This window comes from Muntiacus reevesi, chromosome 11 (assembly GCF_963930625.1).
Source record: "Muntiacus reevesi chromosome 11, mMunRee1.1, whole genome shotgun sequence".
Taxonomy (NCBI): domain Eukaryota; kingdom Metazoa; phylum Chordata; class Mammalia; order Artiodactyla; family Cervidae; genus Muntiacus; species Muntiacus reevesi.
In genome coordinates this window covers 67,498,902-67,521,836 of record NC_089259.1, presented here as the reverse complement: position 1 = coordinate 67,521,836, position 22,935 = coordinate 67,498,902, and the positions used below count along the sequence as shown (strand labels likewise).

Below are 22,935 nucleotides of genomic sequence, written 5' to 3'. Positions count from 1 at the left end.
GAAAACCATAAAAAAAAAAAAAAGACAACCTGCAGAATGGGGGGAAATATTTGCAAATGAAGTGACTGACAAGGGATTACTCTCCAAAAACACAAATGGTTCATTGCAGTTCAATATCAAAAAATAAATAAATAAACAACAAAATTTAAAAAATGGGCAGAATATTAAAAGACATTCTTCAAAGAAGACATGCAGATAGTCAAAAAGCACATGAAAAGATGATCAACATCTCTAATTATTAGAGAAATGCATACCAAAACTACAGTGAAAAAAATGAAAAATAAAAGCAAAAAACTACAGTGAGGTGTCACCTCACATCAGTCAGAATGACCATCATCAAAAAGTCTACAAACAGTAAATACTGAAGAGGACGTGGAGAAAAAGAACTCTCCTACACTGTTGGTGGGAATGTAAACCGGTACAGCCACTAAGGAGAACAATTTAGAGGTTTCTTTAAAAACTAAAAATAGAGCTACCATATCATCCACCAATCCCACTCCTGGGCATTTATCCAGAGAAAACCAAAATTCCAAAATATACATACACCCTTATGTTCACTGCAGCACTATTTACAATGCCAGGACATGGAAGCAACCTAAATGTCCACCAAAAGAGCAATGGATTAGGAAGATGTGCCATGCATACAATGGAATATTACCCAGGGATAACAATAGGCAAAATAATGGCAATTGCAGCAACATGGCTGGACCTAGAGATTTTCAAACTGAGTGAAGTAAGTCAGACAGAGAAAAATAGAATATGATATTTCTTATACATGGAATCTATCAAAAGGCTACAAATGAACTTATCTATAAAACAGGAGTAACAGATATAAAAAACAAATTCATGGTTACCAGTGAGGGTAACAGGCAGGAAGGCCAAGGGTCTCCAAATGGAGGAAATAGGCTGCAAGTGCCAGACATTTTTATCTCTCTTAAGTGGCAGCAGGAAACAAACTAGCAATATTTTTTTTTCCTTCTCTATACAAATTTAAAAAGAGGTTTCTCTTAAAATGCTGTGTTGCCCTGACACCTGGTTACACCTGAGGCTAACTATTCTCAAACCTTGAGGTAACCAATACTTTTTTTTCTTATGGAAATATTTGTCTTAAGCTATGTTAATGTACCCCAAACTCTGTCTTCAAGTTGGTTCTGCCAAATGGCTCAACCTACTTCACAAACCAGGATGTTATACTCAGATATTATTCCCCTAATCTATGTAAATGAAACTATTTGAATGGTAATCTGCCCTTCTACAAGATTCAAGTCAACTATTTTATGGCCTGGGATGAATTATCTGGTGCCATTCTGAATTTTAAGACATTCCTTTCTTTTCATTAACAGATTGATAGTGACTATGTAACATCCACCTGAAGACTAGCAGGGGGGTACTCTTTCTGCCACCTTCTGATGCCTATGTCAGAAGCTTTCTCTATCTCCTTTATACTTTAATAAAACTTGATTACACAAAAGCTCTGAGCGATCCAGCCTTGTCTCTGGCCCTGGATTGAATTCATCTCCTCCGGAGGCCAAGAATCCCAGCGTCTTATTATTCAGCAGCAACTTTTCACCAGGGGATAAGGGAGGGGAGGAATACATTGGAAGGCTGGGATTGACACATTCACACTACTATATATAGAATATTAAAATAGATAGCTAATAAGAAACTACTATAAAGTACAGAGAACTCTGTAATGACCTATATGGGAAAATAATCTAAAAAATAGTGGAGATATATATATATATATACTTTGCTATATATCGGAAACTAAGATAACAGGGTAAACAAACTAAACCCCAATAAAATTTAATACAAAAATGAAAGAATGGCCTGAGTGAGCCAAAGCAGGGGCCCATGGCACCACAGGTCTGCTGGAGCAGGCATGTTCATACCTGATCTTTGTTCCTGAAGATTCCTAAAGTCAAAAACAGAAATTCTTTTCTAAATGACAATTCATTTGAAGTATTAATCAAAATGCAAAGTACTAAAAATATACATACACCCCAATGTTTATGGGGGTATGGAAAAAGAATCTTTAAAAAAGTGGATATATGTATAACAGATTCACATGGCTGTACACCTGAAGCTAACACACTATAAATCAACCACACACCAAAAAAAAATTTTTTTTTAAATGGTCTCAACAAGGACCTACTGTAAATAAGTAAGTAAATGGAAAAAAAGATAAAACTTCTCACCAAGACACAAATGACTTCACATGGACCACAATGTGGAGTCACATACTGCAGACACTAATACAATTCATTAGAACCAAAGAGTATATATTAGACAAGATGACAAGAGTTTAATAACTACAAACAAAAATATAAACTGTAAATGTACCACAAATATTCACATCTGTACTTACATTCTACCAGAATCAGGGCCCCAAAGGCAACAACAGTGACAAAGATGGCACAGATGACATCTAGATACACAGCGAGCCATCGGGACGTCATCAAAAGCAGGAACCAAGCCTCTGGATTTGTGAACCGTGATACGTATAATGCATAAGCAGAAAAACCATGTTAGCTGCTTCTCACAAGTGAGAGCATTTTCTCAGTTGAGCTACAGAAGACTTTACATAAGGCAGGACAGCAAAGTTACACACCCAAGAAACGTGAAGATTCCAGAAAACTAGGTTTTAACACAAGACAACATATGGGACACACAGGAATCAGTCCAGGAAGCATGCACTGAAAACGTCAACCCACAGGTTATCAACAGAAATATGATCACAAGAAAGAAGATGGAAAATCGTCATTTCCTGCAGTGATGGGCCTCAGTGTGACGATCATCCTCTCACAGGGCCGACTGCTCCCAGCTCTCACACAGTAGAGAGCACAGCTCACACTGTTTCCAGCACCTTCTGCCCTCACTACAGGGCCCTGTGGTGTTTACTCTTAGAAGCCAGTGTCTATGTGACCATCAGCTAACAGGATCTGCACGTGACTTTCAAAATGCAATTTTATCTTCAAAATACAATAATGATTGGAAATATTGGCTTGAATTTTATATACTTAGAGAAAATCCTGAATTTTCTACCTAGGGAAAAAATCTTCACTGATAAAAACATAATCAAGTGGGTGGCAAATCAGGAAATTATTTTCCTCAATCACATCTGTCACCCTCCATACTCTGAAATGAGTCAGCAAACCACAGCCTGGAGGGTGAGAACAGCCACCACCTGGTTCTGTAAAAAAGTTTTATTGGAACACAGGTACTGCCATTTTCTGATGTATTATCTTTGCCTGTCTTTGTGCCACAACAGCAAAGGTGAGTAGTTGCAACAGACACAGTATAGCACACAAAGCCTACAATATTTTCTATCTGGATCTTTGCAAAAAAGAAAAGTTTGCTGTCTCTTGGTTTAAACAGACAGAAGTCCACAGGGCACAGTGATACAAGGGCAATGCAAGCCAGTCAAGGGAGAAAAGCAGGGCTGTGAGGTGGGGAGGGGGAGCATAGAGCGGGTGCTGAGAGGAAGGGGTGGGGGAGGCGGGTGTGCAGAGGGGGATCAGGGGAGGCACAGAGAGAGATGCTGTCCAGTCAGGCCACCCGAGAGGGAGTCAGCCTCAGAAAGTAGCAGATCTCATCCTTAGAAATTATCTCCAGAAACTTACAGACCTGAATGCAAATCCTGGTGTGCATCGAACACTTTCTGAAACTTGTGTTCAGCTTTGTACGCCTGGATGGTCCAGAGTCCCCGGAGAGAAGATGCTAAGTGGGAAAACACCACGCTCCGTGCTGGGGAAGCAGAGACAGACACACAGAGAAAGTCAGGGAGACTGGACGTGAGGAAACAACTGCCTCCTGGACCCTGTGATCATACGTCCCGCCAAAGGGAATCCTCCATGTGACCCTGAACTCCTGCTCACACAAAGCTTCACTTTAATGACCTGGGAATGAAAGATTCTCTTTGAAGCTATCTTTGACCAAATTCAAATCACAGCTAGATTTAGATAAAGAAATTCTTGTTCTTTCATCAGGATCCTCTCAAACATGCCTCCCTCTAAATTTTTCTGGCATCTCACCAGGTGGGAATTGTTCACATTTAAAAAAATATATATTGAAGTATAGTTGATTTACAATAATGTGTTAGTTTCAGAGATATAGTACAGTCATTCAGTTAGTTTTTTAGATTATATTCCATTACAGATTATTGTAAGATACTGCATAAAATTCCCTGTGCTTTATAGTAATGACTTATTGTTATCTAGGAGTGTGTCTATTAATCTCATACTTCTAATTTGTTCTTCCCTTTCTCCAAATCCCCTTTGGCTACTGTGAGTTTGTTTTCTATGTCTCTGTGTCTATTTCTATTTTGTGTACAGATTCATTTGTATTATTTTTAGATTCCATATATAAGTGATGTCATATTTATCTTTCTCTTACTTTACTAATAATAATAATCCCTAAGTCCATCAATGTTGCTGCAAGTGATAATATTTCATTCTTTTCCATGAGTGAGTAATTACTGTTCACTAATTTTTGAATCAGTAGCATTTTAAAATTTAATTCCTCATTAGAGTCCTCACCACACTGAATTTTGGTAAGCTACCTGTGGGCCATCTCCTCCTTAGATGAGTAACCTAAGGGCTGGGATAGAGTCAGTACATCCCCCACCCTGGACCAGAGCCAGATCCAGGACAGGGTGAGATGAGTAAGAGAACAGACAGTCTGCCGTCTCCCCCATCCGGGGACTCTCCCTGCACCTGTGCCAGGAGCCTCTGTGCGGGTCACAGTGCATCTGGTACTGCATCGCCCTTTTGCCTACAGGACCGGGTAGATAAGGAATCTTTGCATAGTCTTGACTTCTGCTCCAGGAATCTAATTGACGTCTTTATAACTGCCTACTGGATACCTGTCCTACTGTTCTGAGGTCACTGCAGCATGTGACACTCACATCAATCTTGTAGAATCTGACACTGGCCTCTGTGCCCAGTCTCTTTTGAGTGACTTCATGTGGGTTTGGGGTCTGGTGTCACATCACTGACCATTCATTTCCCACCATCTTCTCTAAGAGCTCATTGACCACGAGCACCAGGGTCAGGCTCCTGCCTGTCAGGGAACAGATGGGCTGCAGGCTGCTGGGCAGGGAAGACACTTTCTGGTGGGGTTTTCATTCCCCACCATGAATGAGGATGTAACTTGCTGTTGTCAAGGGCACATGGTGAGCCTCTGACCTCAGTCTGGCTGAGTGATAAGTTGTGCTGTATCAGCAAGAAATACTGACATCACTTTGTTACCTGTGCATCTCCTAGAGAAGACCTGTTAGTACAACGAGGTTGTTTACGGGAAGTTAGTAATGCATCTTACAGAAGGCTACAGAGACTTTATAAAATGATGGGGAAAGGATCAAGGGGGAAACTCCACACCATTCTCAGGTCCTTACTCCTTAGTCCAGGATCTGAATGCCTGGCTGGTACAGTTCAGTCAGTACCCACGTGCACCCGGGCACTGCACATTTGGAGGGCTTGAGGTACAAACAGATGAAGATACAGAACCTCCTCTTGTGTTTAGTGTCCCCAGCTCTATAAGGAAGGAAGGAGCAGGCTTCCTCCTTGTGAGACACTGGGGCTCAGAGAGGGTGGGAAGCCCTGGGCTGGGGGAGGACAGCCTGAGCAGGGAGCCAGGTGACCATCCACTCAGCCCTAGGATGAGATGGTTGGATGGCATCACCAACTCAATGGACATGAGTTTGAGCAAACCCTGGGAGATGGTGAATAACTAGGAACGGGAAGCCTGGTGTGCTGCATGCAGCCCATGGGGTCAAAGAGTTGGACATGACTGAGGGACTGAACACCCCCATCACCACCACCCAGAGAGAGAACACAAACATTCTAGTCAACTGGCCACCACATGTGGTTATCTGAGGTGTGCAGGATGGGGTACCTGGATTAAATGTATTGTCTAACTTGTTTCAGCCTACTGGGTGCAAAAAATCCAAATAATCCACAGTGATAGTGCCAAAGTTCTCAGACTCTCCAGATCAAATATTGAGAAAATCCTGTACGGCTTCTTGACAAATGCCTCAGGAGAAGCCCTTCTTTCCACTTCCATATGAATGGGAAATGGCCCTTGCCCCAGGCAAAAAGTCTGTCAAATATTCTTTCTGGAACAATCCCTCTCTCAATGTACCAGAGACCTGCTTTGCAACAACACTGTTGAATGACTCATTTCATGAGTCACCTCAAACCATAAAAGGTCTGAAGCCCTGTCTACACAGAAGACTGGATGGGGCTCATCACTTCCTCTTCTGCCTCTGCAGGTTCTACCATACTACTCAGTCATACAGGTAGAATGTCACACACACCTGGACTCTACTGTTCCCCATCCATCCAAACACCTCGACAAACTCAACCTCACAGGAGGTTAGCTGCTTCTCTTGATGAGTGAAAATGTCTTCTACAGACTTTATGAAACTGATGATCACTATCCTTTTTGCAAACAAAGATAAATACCTCAAGTGTTTATTATTAAAAATAAAACATACAAATGCCACAATAAAAAAACAACTCCTCTGACTGGATGAACTGAGATTTTTGTCCACTTAGTAGATACAGAGAAGCATTAGACTCAATATGTGTCTGTTCTTGGCTTGGTTTCTAGAAGGTTAAGTTGGTATTAATTTTCAATACTTATTCATGGTTGAGGTCTCTGATACAAACATATTATCTCCTTAATTTTTGGCTAGTGTGTTTATAAAATTTTAAAAATATATAACAATCTATTTTCCTTATTTTTAATATTGATGAAATGTGTGCATTAATAAGAGAAATTTGATTATTTCATCATCTGTGATTACCTGTAAAATAGACTAATTAATCATAAAATGTGTTCACCATTATTGTTTTTCTGCTGCACCTTGCAGGATCTGGTTTCCTAACCAGGGACTGAAGTGGTGGCCCCTGCAGTGGAAGCACAGAATCTTACCCACAGGACCACCAGGGACACCTCTGTTTCCCATTATTCTAAAACTAGGAAGGTGAATGGAGTAATCAACTAAATGCATACTGGACAGATTCCCCTCCTGGGTTCTCCTAGGGGATTACTTTCGGCATCATTTATATGAATAGCTCTGAGAAAGGGGTACATAAACAGTGTGGTGTCACCCCAAATACTGACAATGACAAAGAGGAAACCTGAAAATAACAGGGCTTATCTTTTCAACAGGGCTTCCTTGGTGACTTAGACATTAAAGAATCCACCAGTGATGCAGGAGACCTGGGTTCAATCCCTGGGTCAGGAAGATCCTCTGGAGAAGGGAACTTTTACCCACTCCAGTATTCTTGCCTGGGGAATTCCATGGACAGAAGAGCCTGGTGGGCTACAGTCCTTGTGGTCGTAAAGAGTTGGACATGATTAAGCAACTAACACACATATTTTCAATACTTTTAACAACTGCAGCTTACTAGAACATGTGAAAGAATGTATATTTTCAAATATATCACTTCTGATATACATTTCCTGAGGTCTCCTTTCCTTTTCCTAATCTTTTCCTTTGCTTGTCATTTCTGTAACTTTCAGTTCAGTTCAGTTCAGTCACTCAGTCATGTCCAACTCTTTGCAACACCATGTACTGCAGCACGACAGGCCTTCCTGTCCATCACCAACTCCCAGAGTGTAGCCAAACTCATTTCCAATGAGTCGGTGATGCCATCCAACCATCTCATCTTCTGTCATCCCCTTCTCCTCTTACCCTCAATCTTTCCCAGCATTAGGGTCTTTTCAAATGAATCAGCTCTCTGCATCAGGTGGCCAAAGTATTGGAGTTTCACCTTTAACATCAGTCCTTCCAATGAACACCCAGGACTGATCTCCTTTAGGATGAACTGGTTGGCTTTCTTTGTAGTCCAAGGGACTGCCAAGTGTCTTCTCCAACACCACAGTTCAAAAGCATCAATTCTTCAGAGCTCAGCTTTCTTTTTCTTTTTTAAAAAATTTATTTATTTTAATTGGAGGCTAATTACTTTACAATATTGTACTGGTTTTGCCACACATAGACATGAATCAGCCATGGGTGTACACGTGTCCCCCATCCTGAGCTCCCCTCTCAACCCCCTCCCTATCCCACCTCTCTGGGGAATCCCAGTTCACCAGTCCTAAAGCATCCTGTCTCATGCATCAAACCTGGACTGGCAATCTATTTCACATATGATAATATACATTTTTCAATGCTATTCTCTATTTTCCTTCCACATTAGTTTCAACATGATGAGATACTTTTAAGGATAGTATTAATACAGTAGATACTCTATGTTAGGAAGTATGTCATGAACAAGACAGAAATGGTCCCTGTCCTCATGGTGCTCACATCCGTCCTCCTTGGGCTAAAATGCAAAGTGCAGCTGACCCACTGCCAGCTCCATTTGCCTTACGGGCCAAACCTACTCTCAGGGGCCATAATTTTCAATCACCTAATGTTAACAGTGAGAAATTCCACAGAACAGTCTGCAGAATTTCAGGGGTCTGGTTAACTGCAGTATGAATGGAAGACAGCCTGCACTGCCCTCCCAACCTGAGCACCCTGTACTCACTTGTACATTCCAGGCGTTTCACATCTCGTGATGTCTCTAAGAAATACCGCCGAAGAACAAAGAAAATGATGCCAAGGGGAATCACAGGTATAGCAGTCCAAGGAATTGCAGCCACCATCACGCCCACGACACCAATCACAAGTAGAAATATCTGAAATAGCGAAAATAGAGGCATTCGTGTCAAGGATACTTTTCAAAGATAAACTTTGTTGATTTGTTAGGATTAAACTGCTTTCCTTGAAATTTGTTGAAACTGTAGGGAATGGTTTCTCTTCCAAAGAAATAAAACTAAATGTGGTCCTCATGATGTTTATTGCATGAATCAAACACTCTGATAAGAACTTTCTAGGTATCAGCTCTTGTGACACACTCAGTAGCCCTTTGAGGCAGGCATTACTATTTTTAACAGATGAGAATATTTGAGGTTCAGAGAGTAGGAGCTGCATCTCAAACTATCAGGGGTCAGCAGGTGTTGATTCATCTACTAGAGAGATGAGTGAGCACGTATCACAGATGAGGAATCCAGATGCCTCAGCTATCCATGTAGGGATAAAGAAGTGGTTAATTACAAATTCAGAGTAACATATCTAATAACAGTATTATCTAATTTTACAAATGGAGACAGTGAGGCACAGGGAGAGGAAAAGCAACTTGCAAAGGACATTGCAAAGCCTGAGTCACGGAGCTGGGAAGCCCATGTCATGAGCTTTTATGACATATTTAAGCTTGCCCCCAATATACAGCCATCTTTCTATCATTATACTAAGTATTTAAAATGTCCATTCCAAAGGTTAGCTATTATAACAACACCAGATTCCATTTACAATGTACATACTGTATGTAAGGCTCTGTCCTGAGTTCCATGAACATTCTCTTAATCATATTATACCCTGAGATGGCATTCTCTTGGGAAATGATTTTGGTCTAAAAAAGACAGTCGGTAGAACAGAAAATGATATCGTTGGTTGACGTTGATTTAAGCATCCATTTTATCAGGAAAAGCATGATACCCTGGAGGACAGTATCAGGCAATAAGAATACAACCAACATTTAGTGTCTGCCTGCTATGAAAGTGGGGTGAGGTGGTAGGGACTTGTAGATTCACCCAGCCTGGGCCAAGGTCTCTGAAGTTTATGATCTCAGGTGGATACAAATCCATGGTGATCTAAACAGGGTGCTGGGGAAACACAGGGAAGAATATCTGAATATTTTTGGACAGTTCTAAGACTTATGACTGATTTTATAGGCTTGTTTAACAAATAGAAAGAATGGCATGAATGACTTGCAGGCAGTAATAACAGTTGATGGAAATTTTGACCAAAAAGGAACCAGGATGAGAAGGTTGAGATGCTTGTCTGAGTTAACACTGGCCGTTCTTTAAGATAATAAATATGAGGTTGGCAGGGTAAGTGGTTGTCCTAAAGTTTCCCAGGAAGGTATTGCTTATCCTAAAGAAACAGAGGAGCAGTTTATGCTCAGGGAATCCCAGAGCCCCAGCTTCAGACAGGAGGAACAAACAATCAGAACTGTGACTCTGTGGCCAGGAGCCCTTGAGAACCAAACTGCATGATCTAGATGGAGACCCATGTGCTTATCCTGTCTCTCTCCGCCTCTGCTGTGGTATCAAAAGAAAACTCAGAGTGAAGATGATGGAATTCTGAAGAAATAAATGCTAATCATAAGTGGAGAAAAATAAGGCTTTCTGACCTCCCTCCTATTAGACCTATTAAAAAACAATTTCCTACAGCCACTGGTTTGACTGTGCATCCCACTATGCTACAACCTTCATGTTCATGGGGAGGGGTCCTTCCAGCTCCTTCTATGTCTAGCCTTTAGGCCACTTGGCTTTCCATTTTTGTCAAAAAATAAAACCTACTAAAATGTCAATTATAAAAAAATGCAAATTACTGGTTTTTAGCAGACCTGCATCATTTGATGGATAACATTCATCCATTTCAATAATCTGGCTCTCCCCAGGTGGCTTCCCTGGTGAATCAGTCATTAAAGAATCTGACTGCTATGCATGAGACCCAGGTTTGATCCCTGGGTCAGGGAGTTCCCCTGGAGAAGGATATGGCAACCCACTCCAGTATTCTTGCCTGGAAAATCACATGGACAGAGGAAACTGGCAGGCTAGAGTCCATGGGGTCAAAAAGAGTCAGATAAGACTAAGCAACAAAACCACTCCAGGTGAGGGTCTTTTATGACTAACCTAGCCTGACAGATAACCTGGGAAGCAGAGGTAAGATCAAAATGAAGGACTCCATGGAAGCTGGGTCAATGCTTTTTCCTTAGGTACCCACTGAAGATACATTACTAATGCTCCCAGAAGCTCTGGAGTTAGGTTCAGATTTCATGGCCCTAAATTCTAAAGCAATTCAAAGAGGATGTCTCTAACAGCTTTATTACACACACACACACACACACACACACACACACACACACACACACACACACACACACACACACACACACACACACACACACACACACACACACACACACACACACACACACACACACCATATTGTTTTTCCAAGTGGCTCAGATGGTTAAGAATCTGCCTGTAATGCAGGAGACCCAGGTTTGATTCCTGGGTTTGGAAGATCTCCTGGAGAAGGGACTGGCAACCAACTCCAGTATCCCTGCCTGGAAAAGTCCATGGACAGAGGAACCTGGCAGGCTACAGTCCGTGGGGTCCCAAAGAGTTGGACATGACTGAGCACTTTTACTTTTATATGTATATACATTTGTGAATCTTTTATTACCAGCCATCTCAAACCCCTTACAGAAGTTTGTAGAAGATGAAAATAGTATCTAAGCAAAAAGTTAACATCTGAAGAAGGAAACAAAAGATCCTAGTGTACAATAAACACATAATAAATCCTTTCCTTGAAGCCAACTTCATTTCTTTCTCCTACATTTCCAGGAATTCCAAAAAGCCCAATTCAAGCTACATACACATTTCCCCCCACCTGGTTGGATTCCAGGCCCATCTGATGGACCACAGCACCACAGCCAGTGCTTCTGCACCTCTGTCACACTATGGAACAGAGACAGTGATGAGTATATAGAAAGAAGCATACTGACCCAGAAGCAAGTGACCCAAGTCCTGATGTCCCCCAAATAAGGAGAATCATTATTTTTATATATTTCCCATTTGGACCACACCATTTGGGAAATTCTATCCAAAGTCTATGAATCCACATGCACAAATAAAAAAACTCTTATATGAACTCTTTCACTTGAGAGAAAATTGTGATTTTTCACAATTCAGAAAAATTCTTCAGTTGGCAGAGGATGACAATCTATACTTGGAGGAGAAACTCCATTAGCCCAATATTGTGCTGAGATAGGGCTTCCCTGGTGGCTCAAATGGTAAAGAATCTGCCTGCAATGTGGGAAACCTGCCTTTGATCCCTGTGTTGAGAAGATCCCCTGGAGGAGGACATGGCAACCCTCTCCAGTATTCTTGCCTGCAGAATCCCCAGGGACAGAGGAACCTGGCAGGCTATAGTCCATGAGGTTGTAAAGAGTTGGACATGACTGAGTGACTAAGCACACAAGCTTAACACTAACCAAGGGTCAGTGCTGAGTCTTCATGTAAGCAGATACAGTAGCTTGTACGTCTCAAGAAGTTTAGAGATCAGCTCTGGTTCGCAGATCCCTCCTTCGTCACCACTGTTTCCTTTGATATCATTCAACTCATTTAACTCTGTTAAATTAGGACATTATAAAATGTTGGTGAGTTTTAGCTATATGATGAGTCTGAGCTATACAAACCCTGGACTTCCCTGGTGACTCAGATGGTAAAGAACCTGCCTGCATTGCAGGAAGACCCGGGTTTGATCCCTGGGTCGGGAAGATTCCCTGAAAAGGAGAATGGCACCCCACTCCATTATTCTTGCCTGGAGAATTCCATGGACAGAGGAGGCTGACAGTCTGCAGTCCATGAGATTGCAAAGAATTGGACACAACTGAGTCACTAATGTGCATACATACACAAGTACAAACCCTAAGACTAACCTTTTCTATACCTTCCCTTTGCTTGTGATACATTAATCACATTCTTCATCCCTTGTTTGGTTGCCTTGGATCTTTTCACAACCACGTCAGCTCTGGGACCTGGGTATCCTTCAATTCACTCTCAACTGAGAGTCACAGCTAACTCCACTGAACAGTGAATGGTGGGGTTTGGGTCACACTTTGTTAACCAGCACAACAGGAAGCTTTAGGGAAACATGGTGTATTTCTTCCTTCGTGTTTAGTGTATCTCAATAAATAGCTTCCTTTCCGCTTCTGTCAGGGTTCAACCTTATTGCCAAATTTAAGTCTGGAGTCCTCTTATTTGATAATTTAACAAGGTACACTTTAAAAAGCACCATTACAGGGAAATCTACTTAACATTCTGTGATAATCTATATGAGAAAAGAATCTGAAAAAGAGTGAATATATGTACATGTATAACTAAATCACTTTGCTGTACATATGAAACAAACACAACATTGTAAATCAACCATATTCCAATAAAATTAAAATAATTTTTAAAAAAGAAAAAAGTCTTTAAAAAACTAAAAGTCAAGGGTTTTGAAATCCATCTTATAAATAAAAGAAAAAACAGCATATTAAAATATGTAGAAGAATGAAAAAAAAAAAAAAATAGACTCTTGAAAGTCCCTGGGACAGCAAGGAGATCAGTCAATCCCAAAGGAAATCAACGCTTATTATTCACTGGAAAGACTGGATGCTGAAGCTCCAATACTCTGGCCACTGATGTGAAGCGCTGACTCACTGGAAAAGACCCTGATGCTAGGAAAGATTGAGGACAGGAGGAGAAAGGAGCGGCTGAGGAAGAGATGGTTGGATGGCATCATCCACTCAATGGACATGAGTTTGAACGAACTCTGGGAGATAGTGAAGGACAGGCACACCTGGCGTGCTGCAGTCCACGAGACCACAAACAATCAGATACAACTAAGCAACTAAATGACAAAAGACTTGAATGAAAAAGAAAGCTAACTTCTAAGCAAAAAAATCAACAACCACAAATCATGGTTCTTTGAAATCACCACAAAAATACAAAAGGAAAAATAAAAAGAGAGAAAGAGAGAATTTATAATTTACATGAATTAAAGGAGGATAACACAAAAGATTAGGCTTCCCTGGTGGCTCAGATGGTAAAGAATCTGCTTGCAATAGGGGAGATCCAGGTTTGAGCCCTAGGTTGGGAAGTCGCCCCGGAAAAGGAAATGGCCACCTATACCAGTATTTTTTTTTTTTTCATTTATTTGTATCAGTTAGATGCTAATTACTTAACAATATTGTAGTGGTTTTTCCATACATTGACATGAATCAGCCATGGATTTACATGTGTTCCTCATCCCGATCCCCCCTCCTGCCTCCCTCCCCACCACATCCCTCTGGGTTTTCCCAGTGCACCAGCCCTGAGCACTTGTCTCATGCATCCAACCTGGACGGGTGATCTGTTTCACCCTTGATAGTATACTTGTTTCAATGCTATTCTCTCAGAACGTCCCACCCTCACCTTCTCCCATAGAGTCCAAAAGTCTGTTCTGCACATCTGTGTCTCTTTTTCTGTTTTGCATATAGGGTTATCATTACCATCTTTTTAAATTCAATATATATGTGTTAGTATACTGTACTGGTGTTTATCTTTCTGGCTTAATTCACTTTGTATAATGGGCTCCAGTTTCATCCATCTCATTAGAACTGATTCAAATGAATTCTTTTTAATGGCTGAGTAATATTCCATGGTGTATATGTACCACAGATTCCTTATCCATTCGTCTGCTGATGGGCATTTAGGTTGCTTCCATGTCCTGGCAGTTGTAAACAGTGCTGTGATGAACACTGGGGTGCATGTGTCTCTTTCAGATCTGGTTTCCTCAGTGTGCATGCCCAGGAGTGGGATTGCTGGGTCATATGGCAGTTCTCTTTTCAGTTTTTAAGGAATCTCCACACTGTTCTCCATAGCGGCTATACTAGTTTGCATTCCCACCAACAGTGTAAGAGGGTTCCCTTTTCTCCACACCCTCTCCAGCATTTATTGCTTGTAGACTTTTGGATAGCAGCCATTCTGACTGGCGTGTAATGGTACCTCATTGTGGTTTTGATTTGCATTTCTCTGATAATGAGTGATGCTGAGCATCTTTTCATGTGTTTGTTAATCATCTGTATGTCTTCTTTGGAGAAATGTCTGTTTAGTTCTTTGATTGGGTTATTTATTTTTCTGGAATTGAGCTGCAGGAGTTGCTTGTATATTTCTGAGATTAATCTTTTGTCTGTTACTTCATTTGCTATTATTTTCTTCCATTCTGAAGGCTGTCTTTTCACCTTGCTTATAGTTTCCTTTGTTGTGCAAAAGCTTTTAAGTTTAATTAGGTCCCATTTGTTTATTTTTGCTTTTATTTCCAATACTCTGGGAGGTGGGTCATAGAGGATCCTGCTGTGATTTATGTCGGAGAGTGTTTTGCCTATGTTCTCCTCTAGGAGTTTTGTAGTTTCTGGTCTCACATTTAGATCTTTAATCCATTTTGAGTTTATTTTTGTGTATGGTGTTAGAAAGTGTTCTAGTTTCATTCTTTTACAAGTGGTTGACCAGTTTTCCCAGCACCACTTGTTAAAGAGTTTGTCTTGTTTCCATTGTATATCCTTGCCCCTTTTGTTGAAGATAAGGTGTCCATAGGTATGTGGATTTATCTCTGGGCTCTATTTTGTTCCATTGATCTATATTTCTGTCTTTGTGCCAGTACCATACTGTCTTGATGACTGTGGCTTTGTAGTAGAGCCTGAAGTCAGGCAGATTGATTCCACCAGTTCCATTCTTCTTTCTCAAGATTGCTTTGGCTATTCAAGGTTTTTTATATTTCCATACAAATTATGAAATTATTTGTTCTACTTCTCTGAAAAGTACCGTCAGTAGCTTGATAGGGATTGCATTGAATCTATAGATTGCTTTAGGTAGTATACTCATTTTCACAATATTTTTTCTTCCAATCCATGAACATAGTATATTTCTCCATCTATTTGTGTCCTCTTTGATTTCTTTCACCAGTGTTTTATAGTTTTCTATATATAGGTCTTTCATTTCTTTAGGTAGATATACTCCTAAGTATTTTATTCTTTTTGTTGCAATGGTGAATGGTATTGTTTCCTTAATTTCTCTTTCTGTTTTCTCATTGTTAGTTATACCAGTATTCTCACCTGGAGAATCCCATGGACAGAGGAGTCTGACAGGTTACAGTCCATGGGGTTATAAAGAGTCAGACATGACTGAGGAACTAACACTTTAGCTTTCATTTTAATACATAAGATACCATAAGCATTACGAAGAGAATATAATAAACATTGTGCAGATAAATTTTTAAATTTTAATGTAAAGGACAAATATCTTTAAAAGTTACATACAAAACTAGCATAATGACATAGAAAACCTGAGTAACTGCATATTGATTTAAGAATTTGAATCCTTTTTAAAATTTTATGTTTTTGGCCATACTGTACAGTTTGTGAGATCTTAGTTTTCCTACCAGCAATCAAACCCAGGCCCACAGCAGTGAAAGCACCAAGTTGTGACCACTAGACCACCAATGAATTTCCTGAATACATAATTTTTAAATTTCTCAAAGAAAAGACTGTAAGTCCAGAGGGCTTCACAAAAACATTGTGCAGAAAAGTGTTACCAAACTTTTCCAGCATACTTTCCCAGCGTCCAGCATTACCATGATACAAAAACCTGATGAAGACTTTAAAAGAAAGAAAAATTGCGAACCAAACTGTCTTAGAATATTAAACAACATACCAATGAACTGAATATAGCAATATAAAAAAGATAATAGTCCACAATCTAACTTGACTGGGCAAGTCCATAATCCTCAGGGTCGCCTATTACAAAGGACAGGATAGAACACTTGGGCAGGAGCTGATGCTGTTCACCACATGCAGGATTTCTTTTTACTTCAGGGAGGCTTTGTCCCTACTAAAATCAACTGATTATGGACTTCAATCACATCTACAAAAATACCTACAGAGCAAAAAAAAAAAAAAAAAAACCTACACAGCAACACACAAATCAACTTTTGACTGAAAAACTGAGGAATGTAGTCTGGTCAAGCTGACACTAAACTGACCATTAAAAATGGAAATATTTCCCATGTATTATCATGAGGATACATAAGAACTGATGCTTTTGAACTGTGGTATTGGAGAAGACTCTTGAGAGTCCCTTGGACTACAAGGAAATCCAACCAGTCCATCCTAAAGGAAATCAGTCCTGAATATTCATTGGAAAGACTGATGCTGAAACTGAAACTCCAATACTTTGGCCACCTGATATGAAGAACTGACTCACTGGAAAAGACCCTGATTCTGGGGAAGATTGAAGGCAACAGGAGAAGGGGATGATAGAGGATGAGATCGTTCGATGGCATCACCGACTCGATGGACATGAGTTTTGAGTAAGCTCCAGGAGTTGCTAATGGACAGGGAGGTCTGGCGTGCTGTGGTTCATGGAGTTGAAGAGTCAGACATGACTGAACAACTGATCTAACTGATATACTTCTGGTAACAAAAGCTGACAAAATATTTTAAGGAAAGCAAATTATAGACCAATATCCTTCATGAAAAACAGGTACAGAAATTATTGACAAACCACAAACAGCAATAAATAAAAAGATGCTACATTCATTTTAGTTCAGTTACTCAGTCGTGTCCGACTCTTTGTGACCCCGTGAACCACAGCACGCCAGGCCTTCCTGTCCATCACCAACTCCTGCAGTCCACCAAAACCAATGTCCACTGAGTTGGTGATGCCATCTAACCATCTCATCTTCTGTTGTCCCCTTCTCCTCCTGCATTCAATCTTTCCCTGCATCAGGGTCTTTTCAAATGAATCAGCTCTTTGCACCAGGTGGCCGAAGTATTGGAGTTTCAGCTTCAACATCAGTCCTTCCAATGAACATCCAGGACTGATTTCCTTTAGGATGGACTGGTTGGATCTCCTTGCAGTCCAAGGGATTCTCAACTGTCTTCTCCAACGTCACAGTTCAAAATCATCAATTCTTCTGTGCTCAGCTTTCTTTAGAGTCCAACTCCTACATCCATACATAACTACTAAAAAAAACCATAGTCATGACTAGATGGACTTTTGTTGTCAAAATAATGTCTCTGCTTTTTAATATGCTATCTAGGTTGGTCATAACTTTCCTAACAAGGAGTAAGTGTTTTTTAATTTCATGGCTGCACTCACCATCTGCCGTGTTTTTAGAGCCCCCAAAAATAAAGTCAACCACGGTTTCCACTGTTTCCCCATCTATTTGCCATGAAGTGATGGGACCAGATGCCATGATCTTAGTTTTCTGAATGTTGAGCTTTAAGCCAACTTTTTCACTCTCCTCTTTCAAGTAAAGTCTTTTCCAGGAATGTTAAGTTTATCTTTCAAATACCAATCACCATAATTCACATTAAGAGAGTAAAGATAAGTAATTGTATGACCAGCTGAAGAGATGCAGAAGAAATATTTGTTAAAATTCAATACCTCTTCTTCATTTTTTAAAAAAAGTAAAATTCTTGCAATTGAGGAACTAAAAGAAGTATTTTCAATATGATAACAGATATCTACCTAAAATGCAATTAATATTATTTGTAATGAAAAATTATTGATTTTTCCCTGAGAATACAAGATTATATTATCTAACCAATTCTCTTTAACATTAACTGGAAAGTCTAGCCACAAGTCAAGAAAAGGAAATAAAAGTCATAAATATTGGAAATGAAGATACAAAACTGTGATTATTTACAGCTGACATGATTGCATATGGACAAAATCCTATAGAATTAAAAAAATAAAAAAGCATACCACTATTGACTCCATCAATGCAAAGTTAATTCACAAATAAATCAACTATATTTCTATAGACTAGCAACAAGCAAGTGAATAATGGTATCAGAAACAAGACTTCCCTAGTGTTCCAACTGGTTAAGAATTCACCTGCCTAATGCAGGGAACATGGGTTTGATCCCTGGTTTGGGAAGAATCCACATGTGCAGAGCAGCTAAGCCCATGTGCCACAACTACTGAGCCCAGGCTCTAGAACCAGATTGCTGCAACTACTGGCACCCATGAGCCCTAGAGCCCATACTCTGCAATAGAAAAGCCATCAAAATCAGAAGTCCACCCATAGCTACTAGTCACCCCCTCTCACCGCAACTAGAGAAAGCCCATATATAACAAAGGAGGCCCAGTGCATCCAAAATAAATGAATAAATATTTTTTTAAAAATCCAATAATGCTATGAAAAAGCAAATATGCATGAATAAATTTAACCAGAGAAGTGTAAGATGTCTATAGTAAAAATTACAAATTATTTCTAAAAATTAAAGGCCTAAATAAGCAGAGACACATATTAGTAACTGTAGATCCAACATTGCTAAGACTCAGACTTCTCAAATATTTTACAGCTAAAAGGAAATATTAATAAAACTTTCAGGCTTTTATTTAAAAACAAATTGAAAGGCTTCTAAAATTTACACATAAAAGTAAAAGAATCCAGAATGATTAAAGCAACCTTGACAAAGAAGCACAAAGTTAGACAATTTAAACTATGGGTTTCATCTCTCATTAAAATGTACAGTAACTAAGAATGCAGTATTAGTATAAGGATCAAAATATCAGCATAAACTGCAACTACTGAGGAACAAAATAAATTGTACAGATGCAGATTTCCTTAATTCAATGCATAAAAGTCTTTAACAAATGTGTCCAGAAAAATTGGAAAAAATATAACTCAACCACCAATTACTCTTTCACATATAAAAATTAGTGCAAGATGCATCAATATCTAAAATGGTAGAACATAGAAGAATATCTTCACAGTTCTAAGGATAGGCAAATATTTCTTAGGATACAAAAACATCAACTGCGAAAGAAAAAGGTAAACATTAGACTTCATCAAAATTAAACCTTGATCTCCACTAAGGATATAAATGGCAAGCCACTGACTGGAAGAAAATATCCACAAAGGACTCGTATTAAATATATGTTAAAAATAAACATCCCCAAGGGGAATTTGAGGAAGGGGTTAGGGAAGGGGTCCACACCACAGAAATCTCAAAATGACAAACTCATTATTCAGTGGGAGAGGCTGGAATACTCTCTACACACTTTCCCTGACATCCCTACACAACGAAATGCAAGGGTCAGAGGTGCTGAGACAAGCAAAGGCTGTAAAAGCAAGTGACCCATAATAACCTATTACGCTGATTCTCAGGCTTCGTTCTCAATATCCAGATGCACTGGCATGTTCTTCTGTGCTCCCCTTTCTGGAAAGAAATGACTGAGGACACCTCCTTCACATTTTCTTTTTCTTGGGCATTTTCACTTCATAAAACTGCAGTCAGTGCGTCGTGTGTGCTGAGGAGGGAATGACACAGCATTACCTGTGTAACACACAGCATTGTAGCTGTGGTGAGGTGCTCTCACCACAGCCGGCATTGGTGGCTCAAGGGTATTTGCCCTTTGCGTCCATGAACGGACGTGAAGACTCAGTTCAGCTCTGACAAGCTGCTGATTTTGTTTTTTTCCTGCTGAATGAGGGATGTGTGGGGAATAAGCATTTTACAACTTAGTTTTCCTCAATAAATTACAGTGTTTTTCTGGGAGCAGCTGTGTGCAAGTTCACACACCCCAAACTTTTTTTTTTTTTTAATTAAAATGCCTAAACCTAACTTCCACATCTCACTTTCAGTTTTACTTATTTTAGCAGTAGGAAGACTCCTTGGAGGTGATGATTTCAATGACAAGAATTGTAGATAATTGAGACTTCTTACTCAGTGTTATTTGGGACTTTGGCAAATTGTATGAAAATTACATTACTCTGAAATACTTAATGCTCAATGGTCTGTCTTGAAAACAACTGATTTTTATTTTGTGAGTCTACATAAGAAAGTGTCCATTCAAATCTTCAAGGATCATAAACCTGGAATCTCTGTGATACAAAATCTTGAGTTGATATTTATGGGCCTGGAAACTCTCTCTGACAATAACTTTAATGCAACATAATGCCATTTTGCCAAAGGCAAAAGGAGAAAAGGAAAGCAGAGAACGAGATGGCTGGATGGCATCACTGATTCAATGGACATGAACTTGGGCAAACTCTGGGAGATAGTGAGGGACAGGAAGACCTGGTGTGCTGCAGTTTATGGGGTCACAAAGAGTTGAACATGACTTAGTGACTGAACAACAACAAATACCACTGTCATCAGACTATTTCCTACCTAAAACACATATGTGGTATTTTAAAAACAGTTACTTACTGCTCAACATGCATTTAGATGTTATGCAAATAAGAATATTAAAATGAATTTCATTTTGTCTTTCCAACAATCTTGTTAAGTGGGCATTATTTTTCCATTTTACAGAAAGGAGAGTGTGGCTTTGTGGGGCAGAGACGGTAAGAGGGAAAGCTGGGACGGGGGCTTGGAAAGGGAGACTGCGGGGCTCTGCACTGCCTCACTTTAAAGCTGTTGACATCATGAATGACTATCAGGTGCAATCACACAACATAAATTGATTTTTTAAGCTGCTTTCCTTCATCCTGTGAAATGGTAAGCAGCTCCAATTTCCCCCACCACTCACATAATGGGACTAAACAGGCAACATATCTGGTAGCTGTGAGAGTCAGTGTACAGGATGGTGCACAAACTCACGATCACCTCTCTGTTGGGATCTGGTCTCTGAATGACATCACCTGAGGGGGTGGACTGTCCTGCAGTGTAGACAACTACTCAGAATCCAGGGTTTTCCTTAGCAACACCTGGCATAACTTTCACAAAATATTAAATAAATCATCTGAAATTTCATTTAAGGGAGTGAGAAGAAATTAGATGAAGGAACGTATATGGAATAAATACTTTAGAAGTAATAAAAATAAAAACTATCAAGAATCTTCAAAGGTTTATACAACAAGGATAAGCAAAATAATCAAAAATGAGTTTGAAACAGGTGCGCTTACACAGCTGAACAAGGACTTTCCAGCCCCGTCCCTTCCCCTCCTCAGCTGGTGATAGAAAGACTGGGCCTCACACAGCAATGTGGCTTCCACCAACACTTCCTGCCCCACCATCCACAGCAGCCTTTCCCTCTCATCTGGAGTCAAAGGTCAGCTCCTAGAAGCTCCGCCACCTCCTGGGTGAGGAGTCAGCTCTTTGAGTCAGGTGGGCAAAGTATTGGAGTTTCAGCTTCAACACCAGTCCTTCCAATGAACGCCCAGGACTGATCTTCTTTAGGATGGACTGGTTGGATCTCCTTGCAGTCCAAGGGACTCTCAAGAGTCTTCTCCAACACCACAGTTCAAAAGCATTGGCGCTCAGTTTTCTTTATAGTCCAGCTTTCACATCCATACATGACTACTGGAAAAACCACAGCCATGACTAGATGGACCTTTGTTGTCAAAGTAATGTCTCTGCTTTATAATATGCAGTCTAGGTTGGTCATAACTTTCCTTCCTAGGAGTAAGCGTCTTTTAATTTCATGGCTGCACTCAACATCTGCAGTGATTTTGGAGCCACTCCAAAAAAATTCTGCCACTGTTTCCACTGTTTCCCCATCTACTTGCCATGAAGTGAGGGGACCAGATGCCATGATCTTAGTTTTCTGAAAGTTGAGCTTTAAGCCAACTTTTTCACTTTCCTCTTTCATTTATATCAAGAGGCTCTTTAGTTTTTCTTCACTTTCTGCCATAAGGGAGGTGTCATCTGCATATCTGAGATTATTGATATTTCTCCCAGCTATCTTGACTCCAGCTTGTGTTTCATCCAGCCCAGCGTTTCTCATGATGTACTCTGCATATAAGTTAAATAAGCAGGGTGACAAAATACAGCCTTAACGTAGTCCCTCTTATATTTGGAACCAGTCTTTTGTTCCATGTCCAGTTCTAACTGTTGCTTCCTGAACTGCATAAAGATTTCTCAGGAGGCAGGTCAGGTGGTCCGGTATTCCCATCTCCTTCAGAATTTTCCACAGTTTATTGTGATCTACACAATCAAAGGTGTTGGCATAGTCAATAAAGAAGTAGTAGATGTTTTTCTGGAACTCTCTTGCTTTTTTGATGATCCAGAGGGTGTTGGTAATTTGATCTCTGGTTCCTCTACCTTTTCTAAACCCAGCTTGAACATCTGGAAGCTCACAGTTCACATATTGTTGAAACCTGGCTTGGAAAATTTTGAACATCACTTCACTAACGTGTGAGATGAGTGCAATTATGCAGTAGTTTGAGCATTCTTTAGCATTGCCTTTATTAGGGGTTGGAATGAAAACTGACTTTTTCCAGTCCTGTGGCCACTGCTAAGTTTTCCAAATTTGCTGGCATACTGAGTG

The 22,935-nt window shown here is 40.1% G+C and overlaps 1 protein-coding gene across 1 annotated transcript in view; it reads right to left on the bottom strand.

Annotated features, from left to right (window-relative positions):
* LOC136144480 (ATP-binding cassette sub-family C member 4-like) overlaps positions 1-22,935 on the bottom strand; it is a 108,021-nt gene that overhangs the window by 7,743 nt on the left and 77,343 nt on the right. Inside the window, exons 21-23 of the mRNA XM_065902382.1 lie at positions 8,541-8,691; positions 3,628-3,747; positions 2,369-2,479 (exon numbers count right to left, since the gene is read on the bottom strand). Of these exons, the coding sequence (XP_065758454.1) occupies positions 2,369-2,479; positions 3,628-3,747; positions 8,541-8,691 (382 nt within the window). The remainder of the gene's footprint in view (positions 1-2,368; positions 2,480-3,627; positions 3,748-8,540; positions 8,692-22,935) is intronic.